This window comes from Lontra canadensis, unplaced genomic scaffold (genome assembly GCF_010015895.1).
Source record: "Lontra canadensis isolate GAN:19392208 unplaced genomic scaffold, GSC_riverotter_1.0 scaffold10, whole genome shotgun sequence".
Taxonomy (NCBI): domain Eukaryota; kingdom Metazoa; phylum Chordata; class Mammalia; order Carnivora; family Mustelidae; genus Lontra; species Lontra canadensis.
Window position 1 is genome coordinate 15820445 of NW_022631004.1, and position 13234 is coordinate 15833678.

Consider the following 13234-nt stretch of genomic DNA (forward strand, 5'->3'; position numbering starts at 1 on the left):
ACTCAGTTACCCAAGGTGGGCTTGAAAGGAAGACTCACCTGTGTTCTTCCAATCTACTGTCACTGTGAAGATCTAGTTACATTTATTCTTTTTAAGATTTATTTATTTATTTATTTGACAGCGAGAGGGGACACAAGCAGGGGGAGTGCGAGAGGGAGAAGCAGGTTTCCCAATGAATAGGGAGCCTGATGCAGGGCTCTATCCCAGGACCCCGGAATCATGACCTGAGCTGAAATCAGATGCTTAATGACTGAGCCACCCAGGCACCCCAAGATCTAATTACATTTAGAGAGACAGAACATTTAAGCTCTCAATGGCTTATTTTTAAATCCCAATAGGTCCGTGTATTTAGACTCATACATGGGATTCATTCTAGTCTCTACTCATGACTTCAGCTATTGATTCAAGTACATACACATGAAATCTGCACATGTTGTAAACTGAACAGTGGTATTAATACCAGGAAGATGGAAACAAAATTTCAAAGAATCCTGATGAACTGTAAAATTATCCCTGTAAAAAAAAAGATAAATTTCAAAGGGCAAAAATATGACCAACACAATTGTTTTGACCATGTATTTTACCAACTTACTACCAGCAAACAGGTTATAAAAAAGAAAAGGGCTATGGTCCCAATCCCAGGAAAGAGTCCCACAGGGCTGATCATGGGAATAGAATACTAATTAAAATAGAGATCCTGAATCTGGTATTTTATTTCACCTTTGAAAAAGGATCATGACCCGAGCCGAAGGCAGAGGCTTTAACCCACTGAGCCACCCAGGCGCCCCGAGGGAGAGAGAATCTTAAGCAGACTCCCCACTGAATGCAGAGCCCAACATGGAGCTCGATCCCATGACCCTGAGCCAAAGCCAAGAGTCCAACACTTAACTGGCTGTGCCACCCAGGCATCCCTAAATAGATGGGTATTTCTCCTATAAAATATTTTTTCTACAAACATAATTAAACCACAACATGGAAAAACTAGATTATTAAGATGTGGAAAAACTCCTTAAGATTTCCATTCTGCCTTCAACCAGTAAACAAATGATACAACAAGTATCTGCTTGAGTCCTCTTCCAGTCAGTCTTTTCTGCACTAAAATTGCATACTTTGTGTATCAAGCATCTCTCTCCCTCTCTCCCTTATTCTTAGTTATACCTCTCCCTTCTTGTCTCCTGCCTATACTGTAGAAACATTTTCTCAATTCCCTTTATTCTCTCTTCCTATTCAATCCTCTCACACCTGTAAAAACTCTATAAATTTCAACTATGACTATCTGTCTTTACTTATTACTCATCTCAAGTTTCCTCTTCCTATAGGAAACTCAAAAATTCTAAGTGGAGTACTTATCACTTACAGATAAGGGGAAGAAAATTCAAATTCTAGATTTTCCTAGACCCACAATGTGTGGCTTGACTGTGCCTTATACCTCTGCTTTGGTTAGCTGCTCTCGGAGCTTTTCTACTTCTTCCCGGAGATCCCGGATAATTCGTGCATTAGGATCCTCATTCACCACAGCATGGTTCACGATGTTCTTGGCTCGATCTGCATACCGCAGAGTTGAAAGGGTTTCATCATAGTTATCAGCTGCTGGACTGACAGTGGCCACCATGGCTGTCTTGCTGTTACCCCCAAGACTGTCCTAGATGAAGAGAGAAATTGAGTAGGATTTTTAAGTTGGAAGAAAACATCATAGAGGAAGTTGAAGTCAGACAGGGTGAGAGAACATACCAAGGTCAGACATATATTAAAGGGCAAAGGTAGGACTACAACAGATATACTGACTCATGCATGTCCCATGCTCGCTCTTCTCTGCTAAGCTACTTTTCCGCAGAAGGGAGATCTGGTTTTTAAGAAAAGACAGGGAAATACAAGGAAGCCTACATTTATTTCAGTTTAATAACAATTGGTTCTAAGCAGGCTACTCAAAAAACAATGATTTCTTAAATGCCTAAAAATCTTCCTTAGAGAAACTAAGAAATCATGATATTTGTTATCTGATCAAAAAGTGATTACCTACAATCTACTCCATAATGCCATGTACTTCCTTAGAGAAACTGAACAATCGTGATATTATTTCTTATCTGATCAAAAAGTGATTACCTACAATCTACCTCATAATGCCATGTACTTGGAATCTCTGTGAAGGTTAAATAATGGCAGAGAAAATGTTGCTGTTACAAGCTATCAAGTACCTTGCAAACTTTTTCAAACATAAGATGTAATTATAGTCTTATAAAATAAAAGATATGTTGAAGGTACCTGATTTTATTCCCTCTGACAGCACTTCAAAAACTAAAAAAACAGGCTTATCTTCTATGCAACCATTTCTTTTTTTTTTTTTTTTATAATTTTATTTTTTATAAACATATATATATATATTTTTTTTTCCCCCAGGGGTACAGGTCTGTGAATCTCCACGTTTACAAACTTCACAGCACTCACCATAGCACATACCCTACCCAATGTCCATAACCCCCCCAACCCCCCTCTGCCCAGCAACCCTCAGTTTGTTTTGTGAGATTAAGAGTCACTTATGGTTTGTCTCCCTCCCAATCCCAACTTGTTTCATTTACTCTTCTCCTACCACATTAACCCCCCATGTTGCATCTCCTCTCCCTCATATCAGGGAGATCATATGATAGTTGTCTTTCTCCGATTGACTTATTTCGCTAAGCATGATACCCTCTAGTTCCATCCATGTTGTTGCAAATGGCAAGATTTCATTTCTTTTGATGGCTGCATAGTATTCCATTGTATATATATACCACATCTTCTTTATCCATTCGTCTGTTGATGGACATCTAGGTTCTTTCCATAGTTTGGCTATTGTAGACATTGCTGCTATAAACATTCGGGTGCACGTGCCCCTTCGGATCACTACATTTGTATCTTTAGGGTAAATACCCAGCAGTGCAATTGCTGGGTCATAGGGTAGTTCTATTTTCAACATTTTGAGGAACCTCCATGCTGTTTTCCAGAGTGGTTGCACCAGCTTGCATTCCCACCAACAATGTAGGAGGGTTCCCCTCTCTCCGCATCCTCGCCAGCATCTGTCATTTCCGGACTTGTTAATTTTAGCCATTCTGACTGGTGTGAGGTGGTATCTCATTGTGGTTTTGATTTGTATTTCCCTAATGCCGAGTGATATGGAGCACTATGCAACCATTTCTACAGTTCAGGCAAGGGGGCTAAAGAAAAGACACTCATTTTTATTATGCTAACACTGATCGGTCTGGTGAAACAGGCTTTAGAATGGGCGCCAACAAATTCAAAAAACTACTTCCACTTGAGAACATTAAAAAATAACTAAATATAACTCAGAATTACAAAACTAGAAATCAAGTCCACCCTGACTCTGCTTCACCACCCAAAGGCTGTATGTAATCCACCTGCCACAGGCAGCCTCTCAGACAGCCCCTGATGGGCCCTAACCCCTGGTATTCCTACCTCAACCCCTAGCCCCTTCCCTTCAGTGTAGGCAGGACATCTGATTTACCTCTAAGGAACAGAACAGAGCAGAAGCGATAGCATGTCACTTCTGAGATGAGATTCTAAAAAGATCATGGCCTCAGTTACAGGTGTTTTCTCTCACTCTTGGGAAACACTCTCAGGAGGTGAGGTGACCCTATGAAGAGACCTCAGGAGTGAATTTGGAAACAGATCTGAAGCCTGCCAACAACCACATAGGTGAGCAGATGCAACCCAGTCAAACCTTGTACTGACTACCCCGGTAACATTTTGATTGCAGCCACGTGAGACCCCTGCAGGAACCACTTACTTAGACCACACCCAGAATCCTGACCCATAATAAATGGCTGTTGTTTCTAGCTGTTAAGTTTTAGAGATAATCTGTTCCACAGCAATAGATAACTAATAATACACTAACATACCATCCCAAGATGAAAAGAATTAACCAAAAAAAGAGACTCCATACCCTCTTTCAGCAAGAGAATATCACTGAATTATAGATTCTCAAGATAGAGAAAAGACTCAAACAAGGCAATATGGGGAACCACAGGTTGTAAGAAAGCCAACTCTACTTTGGGCAGCATTAACAGATATAAAATTCTTACTTCTGAAGATACAAAGTTTTTCCAATATCAACATATCTAAAATTTGTCTGTGCAATCTGTGATTTACACCATGTCAGGACAGATTTTACCTAGTCTCTCAGTCTTTTGTGAACTGGATTATTTTTCTGATTAAAAAAAAACCCAGAGGTTTGTTCTAAACAAAAAAGGTCAAATATTCTGCCTAAAAATCCAGACCTAGTAAACTAAACAATACTCTTATCCAGTGGTATTCCGCTTTCAAGTCCAATATGACTTCTACTCTCCCAGAGCTACCCACAATTACACAGTAACCAAGTAACACTTGGCAACATAGAGAGCTCAGACCTGGGGAACAAGTAAAGTGGCCAGACAGCTTTCCAAGTTATTCTGTCCTACTGCCAGAGACAAAATAATTCCCTAGGTAATGCTAACAATTCAATACAATCACAGACAATGTGTGTGTGTGATTGACAATGTGACAATCCACTAAAGAAAATTCAGTTTTCCATAGAAAACACAGCTTAATTATACTTCCAAAGGAAATATACTCTAACGCATGAAAAGGAAGGAAGCATACGTAATCTGGGCTCTAGAAGGCAGAAGTGACTCCCGCCAAGTCTGCATGATGGCTTGCTTTCTTCTTTGCTTCCAGACACTGATCTCACACCGTTAATGCCCAGCTTTGGCAACTTCCAAAGGAATGTCAAGATGCACATGAATGAAATTCCAACGTTATATATAAAGATCACAGGAATGACCTCTCCAATTATAGTTCAGTCACTCGCAACACCACGGGGAGTGCTGCCATTCAGGATCTACTGCATTCTGTTAGCCCACGTGAACAGCAAATACTACTGGGTAAAAGGGGATTTCAGACAGTAGCGAACAAGGGGAAAAGGCATGGATACTGTGCTTCAACTTGTGCTGAGAAAAGGAAACCTGGCAAAGGACAAATACTTGATACTTTAAAAGCCCTTGTGCATGAGTAACAATATGCTTATATTCAAAAATGGCCCCATGCCATCAGCAAGAAGGAAACAGCAACAAAAGAACTGGCACTCATTCAAGGAGAAAGTATAAAGCTTCTTGTTACTCTTTAATTGTTTAATTAGGCAAATCAGATGAGCTTTGTTGCAAATGCAGCAACTGCAAATTAAATGGACACAGGAAAGAAACTGAATTCTGGAAGGCAGGATTTTTTAAAGCTGAAAGAACACTTTGAAGTCATCTAACGAAACTACTGCACTTTACAGATGAGAAATTGAGACCCAGGAAGACTGGCAGACTTAACCGAAGGTCATAAACGCTAGTTCAGAGCAGAGCTCAAAGTACTCCTTCACTCAGCTCTTCATAGAGTCCAGCACCTAAAGGGTAACGCTGGTGAGCAAACACTATATGGTAAGAACTAGAGTAGGGATAAACACAGCATGGCCGTAGAAAACACAACGAGCAGAAAGCCTAACCTTGAAAGGTTAGGGACGACTTTCAGGGAAAGTGACATCTGAGACCTAAAGATATTGAATAAGCATCATCCAGATAAAGGCTCGAGGGGAGGGAAGTAAGAGGAGAGACTGAAAAGAGGAGGGAGAATGTTCCAAACAGAGTGAGAGTAAATTCCTAGAAGTTAGAGCACTCATCACGTACCTAGAACTGATCATAGCAAGAACAAGATGAACCATTTTCTAATGCCTAAGAGGGAGGGGTCAAATTACTGAAGGCCTAGTAAATTACAAGTCATGAAAGAATTTGAACTTTATCAAAATGGCCTATAAGAGAGTTATTGAAGAGACTGAAGTTTAAAAAGAGTATTAACTTTAGGATATGATAACTTACTATAAAAAATGGAATAGAAAGCTTGAGGGAGATGTTTCAATCATCCAGGCAAGAGATGGAAGTCACCTTCATTAGATAAGTGGCAGTAATAATGGAAAAAGGTGGATTGAGTCAAAAGATACTCATTATTTGAGCATTTATTACCAGAAATTATTTGACGTTAAGAGGTTCATATTTAGAAGGTTACACTGAGAAGCAGAAAACCTCTTAATAAGAAATGGTTCTCCACTGACCACTTACCAAACGAGTAACCACTCCACCCACCAGGAGAAGAGCTAGAGAGAGTGAGAAGAGCACTCACATCCATCCCCCACCAAATCACCAAGGGCAGTCATTTTCTCTGAATCCCAGATGTTGTAAATATCAAGAGCATAACACAATTATAATGCAAATACAATGCAAAAAACACTTTTAAAAGAAACTGCAAACCTTATAAAGGATGAGCAATTTTATGAGTTCAGTGATAGGCTGGAGTACACTAGAATCATACAAAATCGAACAAGGATCAGGGAGAGTTTGACTAATTTAGAATTAAAGAAGGAGAGAGCAAAAGGAACATAAAAGCCACTTTAAAGGAGAATGATTTGTGTATCAGTGGATTCCAAGAGGTCTTTGGGAAAGTTGTGCAGACATCAGAATAAGTTTTGTAAAAATGCCCCACTTGTGAAGGTGAAATGTTTTTTAAGTAAAAAGTATGATAAAAATCAAGAAAACTTCATTTTTTTAAGCCCAACAATTAACACACAGAGGTTACAATTACAGCTTAATTTTACTAAACAGAAGTTAAAGTGAGTTTTTAAAATGTTCAGTTTTTTTCCTCAGTTCAAGTATTTTCACAAGTTTCTATTAAAATTTGGTTAAGAGTAAAGTGCTTCTCCTTCTAATGCAAAATGTACATTTTGCAAGATGTACAATATATAGCCTAGGCAAGAGAAAATGGGGAGTGAGGTCAGCCCTGATTCCAATCTTGTTTCTGCGACCACTGTCATTTCTGTAAAATGAGAACACTACCATTTGCCTTCTGAGAAGTCAATGAGATCATGCACATGAAGCGCTTTGCATGGTACTTGATTCTCCTGCCTCCAGCCTATGGAATGGATCCTCAAGAATTACCCAGGCAACTTTAAGTCTGTGAATTAATCTGATAAAAGATATTTCCTAGCGTTTGTTTAAATGGACTGAGGTAATAACACTGGAACAACAGAACAGTAAATATTACATCTTTTCAATCAGGCACATGCAGGGAATAATCATGAATGATCAGGAAATATTTCTGTGGGAAGTCTAAGGAAGAAGTAAGTATCTTATCAAAATTCCTTCTGGAAATTAAACAAATGAGATTTCAAAGTTAGTTATTGATATGTGAAGACCAGCACAATTATTTTCTTGGTAGTGAAATGTTTTGTAATACCCCTTAAATCTAAGAGTTACCCACAAGTGGTTTTTAATTATCAAACTTTGCTAATTTATCTTTTTGTTTTAAATTTCTAAATTTTTTTTTTTGCATTTTGGCCAAAGGAAGTACGCTACCTGATTTTCCACTGCGGCCAGTTTCACTTAATAAAGCATGCCCAGGGGCGCCTGGGTGGCTCAGTGGGTTAAAGCCTCTGCCTTTGGCTCAGGTCATGATCCCAGGGTTCTGGGATCGAGCCCCGCATCAGGCTCTCTGCTCAGCGGGAAGCCTGCTTCCCTTCCTCTCTCTCTGCCTGCCTCTCTGTCTACCTGTGATCTCTGTCTGTCAAATAAATAAAATCTTAAAAAATAAATAAATAAATAAATAAAGCATGCCCAAATGGCATGCAGAGTTTTAGAAGTAAAGTTGAACACCAGTAACCCTTTGAGAGAGTAGAAGCTAGGAGAAAACCCAACTTCCTTTACAAACATGTCATGGGCCAAGTCAAAGTTGTGTCACCTTGGAAACAAACTGAGGACTTTGGAGGGGGGATGAGAGGTGGGGTGTGCCTGGTGGTGGGTATTATGAAGGGCACATATTGCATGGAGCACTGGGTGTGGTGCATAAACAATGAATTTTGGAACACTGAAAAAAAAATAAAATAAATTTTAAAGTAAAAAAAAAAGTTGTGTCACCTTGGAAGTATAAATATTGTTATAATGTCTATTTCAGCCAAAGAAATCTACACATTTAATGCAATTCCTATCAAAGTATCAATAGCAGTTTTCACAGAGCTAGAAAAAACAATCTGAAAATTTGTATGGAACCATAAAGGACCCCAAATAGCCAAAGTAATTCTGAAAAACAAAAGCTGAAGGTATCACAATTTTGGATTTCAAGTTATATTACAAAGCTGTACTAATCAAAACAGAATGGTACTGGCACAAAAACAGACATATAGATCAACAGAACAGACTAGAAAGCCCAGAATTAAACCCATAATTATATGGCCAATTAATCTTTGACAAAGCAGAAAAGAATATGCATTGGGAAGAAGAAAGTCTCTTCAAAAAGTAGTGTTGGGAAAACCGAACAGTTACATGCTAAAGAAGGAAACTGGACCACTTTCTTACACCATCCACAAAAATAAATTCAAAATGGATTAAAGACCTAAATGTGTCACCTAAAATCACAAAAAATTCTAGAAGAGAGTATAGGCAGAAATGTCTGTGACATCAGCTCTAACAGCATTTTTCTAGACAAGTCTCCTGAGGCAAGGGAAATAGCAGCAAAAATAAACTATTAGGACTACCTCAGAATAAAAAGCTTCTGCACAGTGAGGGAAACAATCAACAAAGTTTAAAGGCAACCTACTCAATGGGAGAAGATGTTTGCAAATGACTTATCTGATAAAGGGTTAGTATCCAAAATATATAAAGAACTTACACAAATCCACACCAAAAACAAAACAAAACAAAAATCCAATATTAAAAAATGGGCAGACAACAGGAATAGGCATTTCTCCAAAGACATAGAGATGGCCAACAGATACACGAAAAGATGTTCAATATCACTCATCATCACGGAAATACAAATCAAAACTACAATGAGGTATCACCTCACACCTGTTAGAATAGCTAAAATCAAAACCACAAGAAACAAGTGTTGGTAAGCATGTGGAGAAAAAGGAACCCTCTTGCACTGTGGATGGGAATGCAAACTGCTGCACTCTGGAAAACAATATGGAGGTTCCTCAAAAAGTTAAAAATAGGACTACCCAGGGGCTCCTGGGTGGCTCAGTGGGTTAAAGCCTCTGCCTTGCTCGGGTCATGATCCCAGGGTCCTGGAATCGAGCCACACATCAAGCTCTCTGCTCAGCGGGGAGCCTGCTTCCCTTCCTCTCTCTGCCTGCCTCTCTGCCTACTTGTGATCTCTGCCTGTCAAATAAATAAATAAAATCTTAAAAAAAAAACAAAAAACAAAAAACTACCCTACAATCCAGAAATCCCATTGCTGGTATTTACCCCAAAATACAAAAACATTAATTCAAAGGGATATATACACCCCTATGTATATAACAGCATTATTTATAATAGACAAATTACAAAAGCAGCCCAAGTATCCATCAACAGATGAATGGATAAAGAAGATGCAGTATATATACACAATGGGATATTATTTGGTCATAAAAAGGAATGAAATCTTGCCATTTGCAAAGATGTGGATGGAGCTAGAGAGTACAATGCTAAGCAAAATTAGTCAGAGAAAGACAAACACCATATGATCTCATTCATATGTGGAATTTAAGAAACAAAACAAACAAGCAAAGGGGACCAAAAAAAAGGGAAAGAGGGAGACAAATCAAGAAGCCAACTCTTAATTACAGAGAACAAACTCTGATGGTTCCTGGTTGCGGGGGGGGGGCGGTGATGGGTGAAATAAGTGATGGGGATTAAGGAGTGCACTTGTGATGAGCACTGGGTGATATATGAAGTGCTGAATCACTGTATTGTACACCTGAAATTAAATGTAACACTATATGTTAACTATACCGGAATTAAAATAAAATTTAGGAATAGCCAACAAAAAAAAAAAGCTGTGTCTTCTACTAAGCGAACCTGTGCTTAACTCATCTTTATATTCCATATATATGTGGTAGTATATTCACTACCACAGTTGAGTAACAGGTGTTCAGTAAATTCTTGACTGATGAGAGAATAACTCATCACAATACAACACAGGGCTCATAAAATTATTTCTTCATTTAAAAAAAAATAGAAAAGAGAAAGAAGTATTGAGTAAAATATTTTGTTGCAGGTTGGCAACCCTATACAGAGTTAAACTGTCACTGGATTTTCTATCATCTAGCTCCCAGTCCAATATCCAATTCACCACACCACTTCCATAAACTAAAGGGAAATTTGAAGACAAAGAGAGCTGAAAATAGCCTCTCTCTTCACCAAACTCCTATTACATGTCCTTACCATCTCTCTCATGGAATCACTGACTCTTGTTATAACATTTTGTGTACACATCTTATCTGCCCTACCAGACCCTGAGCAATTAGAGGGCAAGGAGGGTCCCACATTTCTTTATGTTCTTGTCATAGCACTTTACAGTTTTTGTTCTTTCTCACTTCCATTTCTCCCAAACATACTAAATCAATTAACAAATGAATGACTGTGTGCTCTATTCTGTATCCTTAAACAACATGAAGAAACTAAAAGTAAAGTGATCATGAGTACTCTTGATGTTAATCAGAAAAACAAGGTCCAAAATGTCAGTCAAACAAAAGGAGTCTGTGAGAAAGACAGAGTAGTCCAGCTGAGTCTATAAGACAGTGGAAATCCTTTCCTATGACTCAATCACTATCAGATTAGCACGAGGTTCCTCTTTTACATCCCAAAATCTCAAAGGCAACTGTGTTGTTCATTGTGCCCCAAATCCCTTTGCTTCCAGGTTCTAGTGAATCAGGTACTTAATCTATTAAATCTATGATTATCCTATGAGAGACTAATGATTTTAAATTTGAACATTGGTAAAAGAAATGATACAGGAGGATTTACAGTCTACTCTTCCTTTCTACCAATCACCAAGAGTAGGCCAGAAAGGGTGGAGGTGGGGAGCTTACTTTGAGCAGCCAAGTGAGAACTGAGTCACGATATGGAACAAATTTATTCTTGTTTTTGCCAGCACTCTGATCTGCTAGAGCTGAGATAACCAGACCAAGGGTTGTGAGGGACCTGCATGGTACAACAAACCAGAATAATCATAAAAAACTAAGAATATCAAATGTCACATTTTAGCACAAAAACTGAACATCAAGATGCCTTGTACCTGTATGAGAATAGCACTGTTGTCAGCATTTTGCTGCTCAGTTTAAAACACATAAATTTTAAAAGCTGATATCCTTCTAACACTACTGCAAGCAATAAAATGGCTTAGCTCAATTATTTTTTTCATTTCTGTAAGTAGCAACATGAGCTGTCAACTTCTAGGTTAAGATAAAGACACAAACACCACATATCTTTAAGAGAAGAAGCCACAAATACAATACAATACATTAAAACTTAGTATAAAGTAAAAACCTTTGCATATATGTATGTGTGTATATGAGGTATCTATGTATAACATTATGTATCTACACACATATCATATATAATATCATTTATACATCTGTATATCACCATTCAATAATATAATAATAGCATAGCATTTGGATGACGATCTTCTATGATCTCCAGTTGGTTACTCTCATTATGCATCTTTCTGGATTCCCACCCACAAGGAGCTAGTAATTCAGCTTGAGGTAGAAAATATAACCATATGCAGGAGTCCGTATACAAAATATTATTTTCTAAAACCCTAGCTTCTTGGTGTAAATGACAGCAGTCATACAAGGGAAAGCCCAATGTGGCTAGGACACAATTTGATGTTGGTTCAGACAGTGACACCCAGGTTGAGATCAACATCAGGGCTGTGACAGACCATTACCTTGGTCTTCTTCTATAGGTCAGACCAGTGGTTCTCAGTTGGAGGGCCACTGTGCCGCCACAGGGAGATGTTGGCAAGGTCCACAGACCTGTTTGGGTTGTCACAACTGGGGGTGGGGGAAGAGAGGTGGCAGGTACTACCACCATCCATCTACAGGGTAAGGGCAGGGATCCCACTAAACATCTTACTAATACACAAGAATAGTCCCTGGAACAAAGAATTAACTCAGCCCCAGATGACAATACAGCTGCTCTTGAGAAACCTCTGATTTGACTGTGCTCCTCAGCCCCACCACACATCTCAACAAAACATAAAATAGGCTCAGGCCCATAAAAAAAAAAAAAAAATTATATTTATATATATATATATATATATATATGAATCTAGATTATATATTTATAAATACATATTTCATATATATAATATATCAAAAAATTCTCCATTATTTATTCATTATAGCTTCAATCATTCCAGCATCTTATTCTTTTAATAACCATAGAAGTTCCACCATTTGGCTCTTAAATCAGTAAAATAATAAAAGTAAGCTTCTGGAAAACTTACTTGTTGATGTTGCTCCCCTCCTTCAACCTGTCCCCTGCAGCCCCGGTTTTCGTTGCTCGCTCACTGCCAGCTAAATCAACCAAGCTCAGCTTGCCCACTTTCTCTCCAGATGTCTAGAAGACAAATCAACAAATACTAATAAACAGTTAAACAACACAGGAAGTCCTACATCTTTACCAAATGAGTGTATTCTCTAAATTCTTTATTAAAACACTATTTACTGTTATGTCAAAATTAGCTTGTGCTGCTATAAAACAGTGTAAGAAAGGGCGCCTGGGTGGCTCAGTTGGTTAAGCATCTGACTCTTGGTTTCAGCTCAGATCATGATCTGGGGGTCCTGGGATCAAGCCCTAAGTCTGGCTTGCACTCGGTGGGGAGTCAGCTTGATTCCCTCTCCCTCTCTGGCCCACTGACTGCTCGCACACACACAGGCATGTACTCTCTCTCTCCCTCTCTCTCTAAAATAAATAAATAAATCTTTTTAAAAAAAACAGTATAATAAAACTGTATAGTCTAGTAGCAGATATATATAAAATTATACCCAACTCTACTAATCCAGATAAGAGTGAAAGTTATCTCAGAATATAGTGCCCCCCAAAATGGTATTCTTTGAAGGGAACCCAATAAAATTTTCTTTTTTTTAAGATTTTACTCATTTATTTGATAGAGAGAAAGGAGGAACACAGAGAGAGAAGACTCCCTGCTGAGCAGAAAGCCTGATGTGGGGCTCAGTCCCTGGACCCCAAGATCATGACCTGAGCTGAAGGCAGATGCTTAACTGACTGAGCCACCTAGGTACCCCCCCATAAAGTTTTCATAGAGAATTATATAAAATAACTTATAAAATATAAAATTTAATATGATATGGAACTGCTCAAAGTATCAAAATATTTACCAA

At 38.4% G+C, this 13234-nt stretch overlaps 1 protein-coding gene across 3 annotated transcripts in view; it reads right to left on the reverse strand.

Moving 5' to 3' along the window:
* KIF13B (kinesin family member 13B) overlaps nucleotides 1-13234 on the reverse strand; it is a 196123-nt gene that overhangs the window by 102050 nt on the left and 80839 nt on the right. For all 3 annotated transcript variants that reach the window (XM_032855722.1, XM_032855721.1, XM_032855720.1), the window contains exons 9-11: nucleotides 12337-12449; nucleotides 10913-11024; nucleotides 1430-1642 (exon numbers count right to left, since the gene is read on the reverse strand). In XM_032855722.1, the coding sequence (XP_032711613.1) occupies nucleotides 1430-1642; nucleotides 10913-11024; nucleotides 12337-12449 (438 nt within the window). The remainder of the gene's footprint in view (nucleotides 1-1429; nucleotides 1643-10912; nucleotides 11025-12336; nucleotides 12450-13234) is intronic.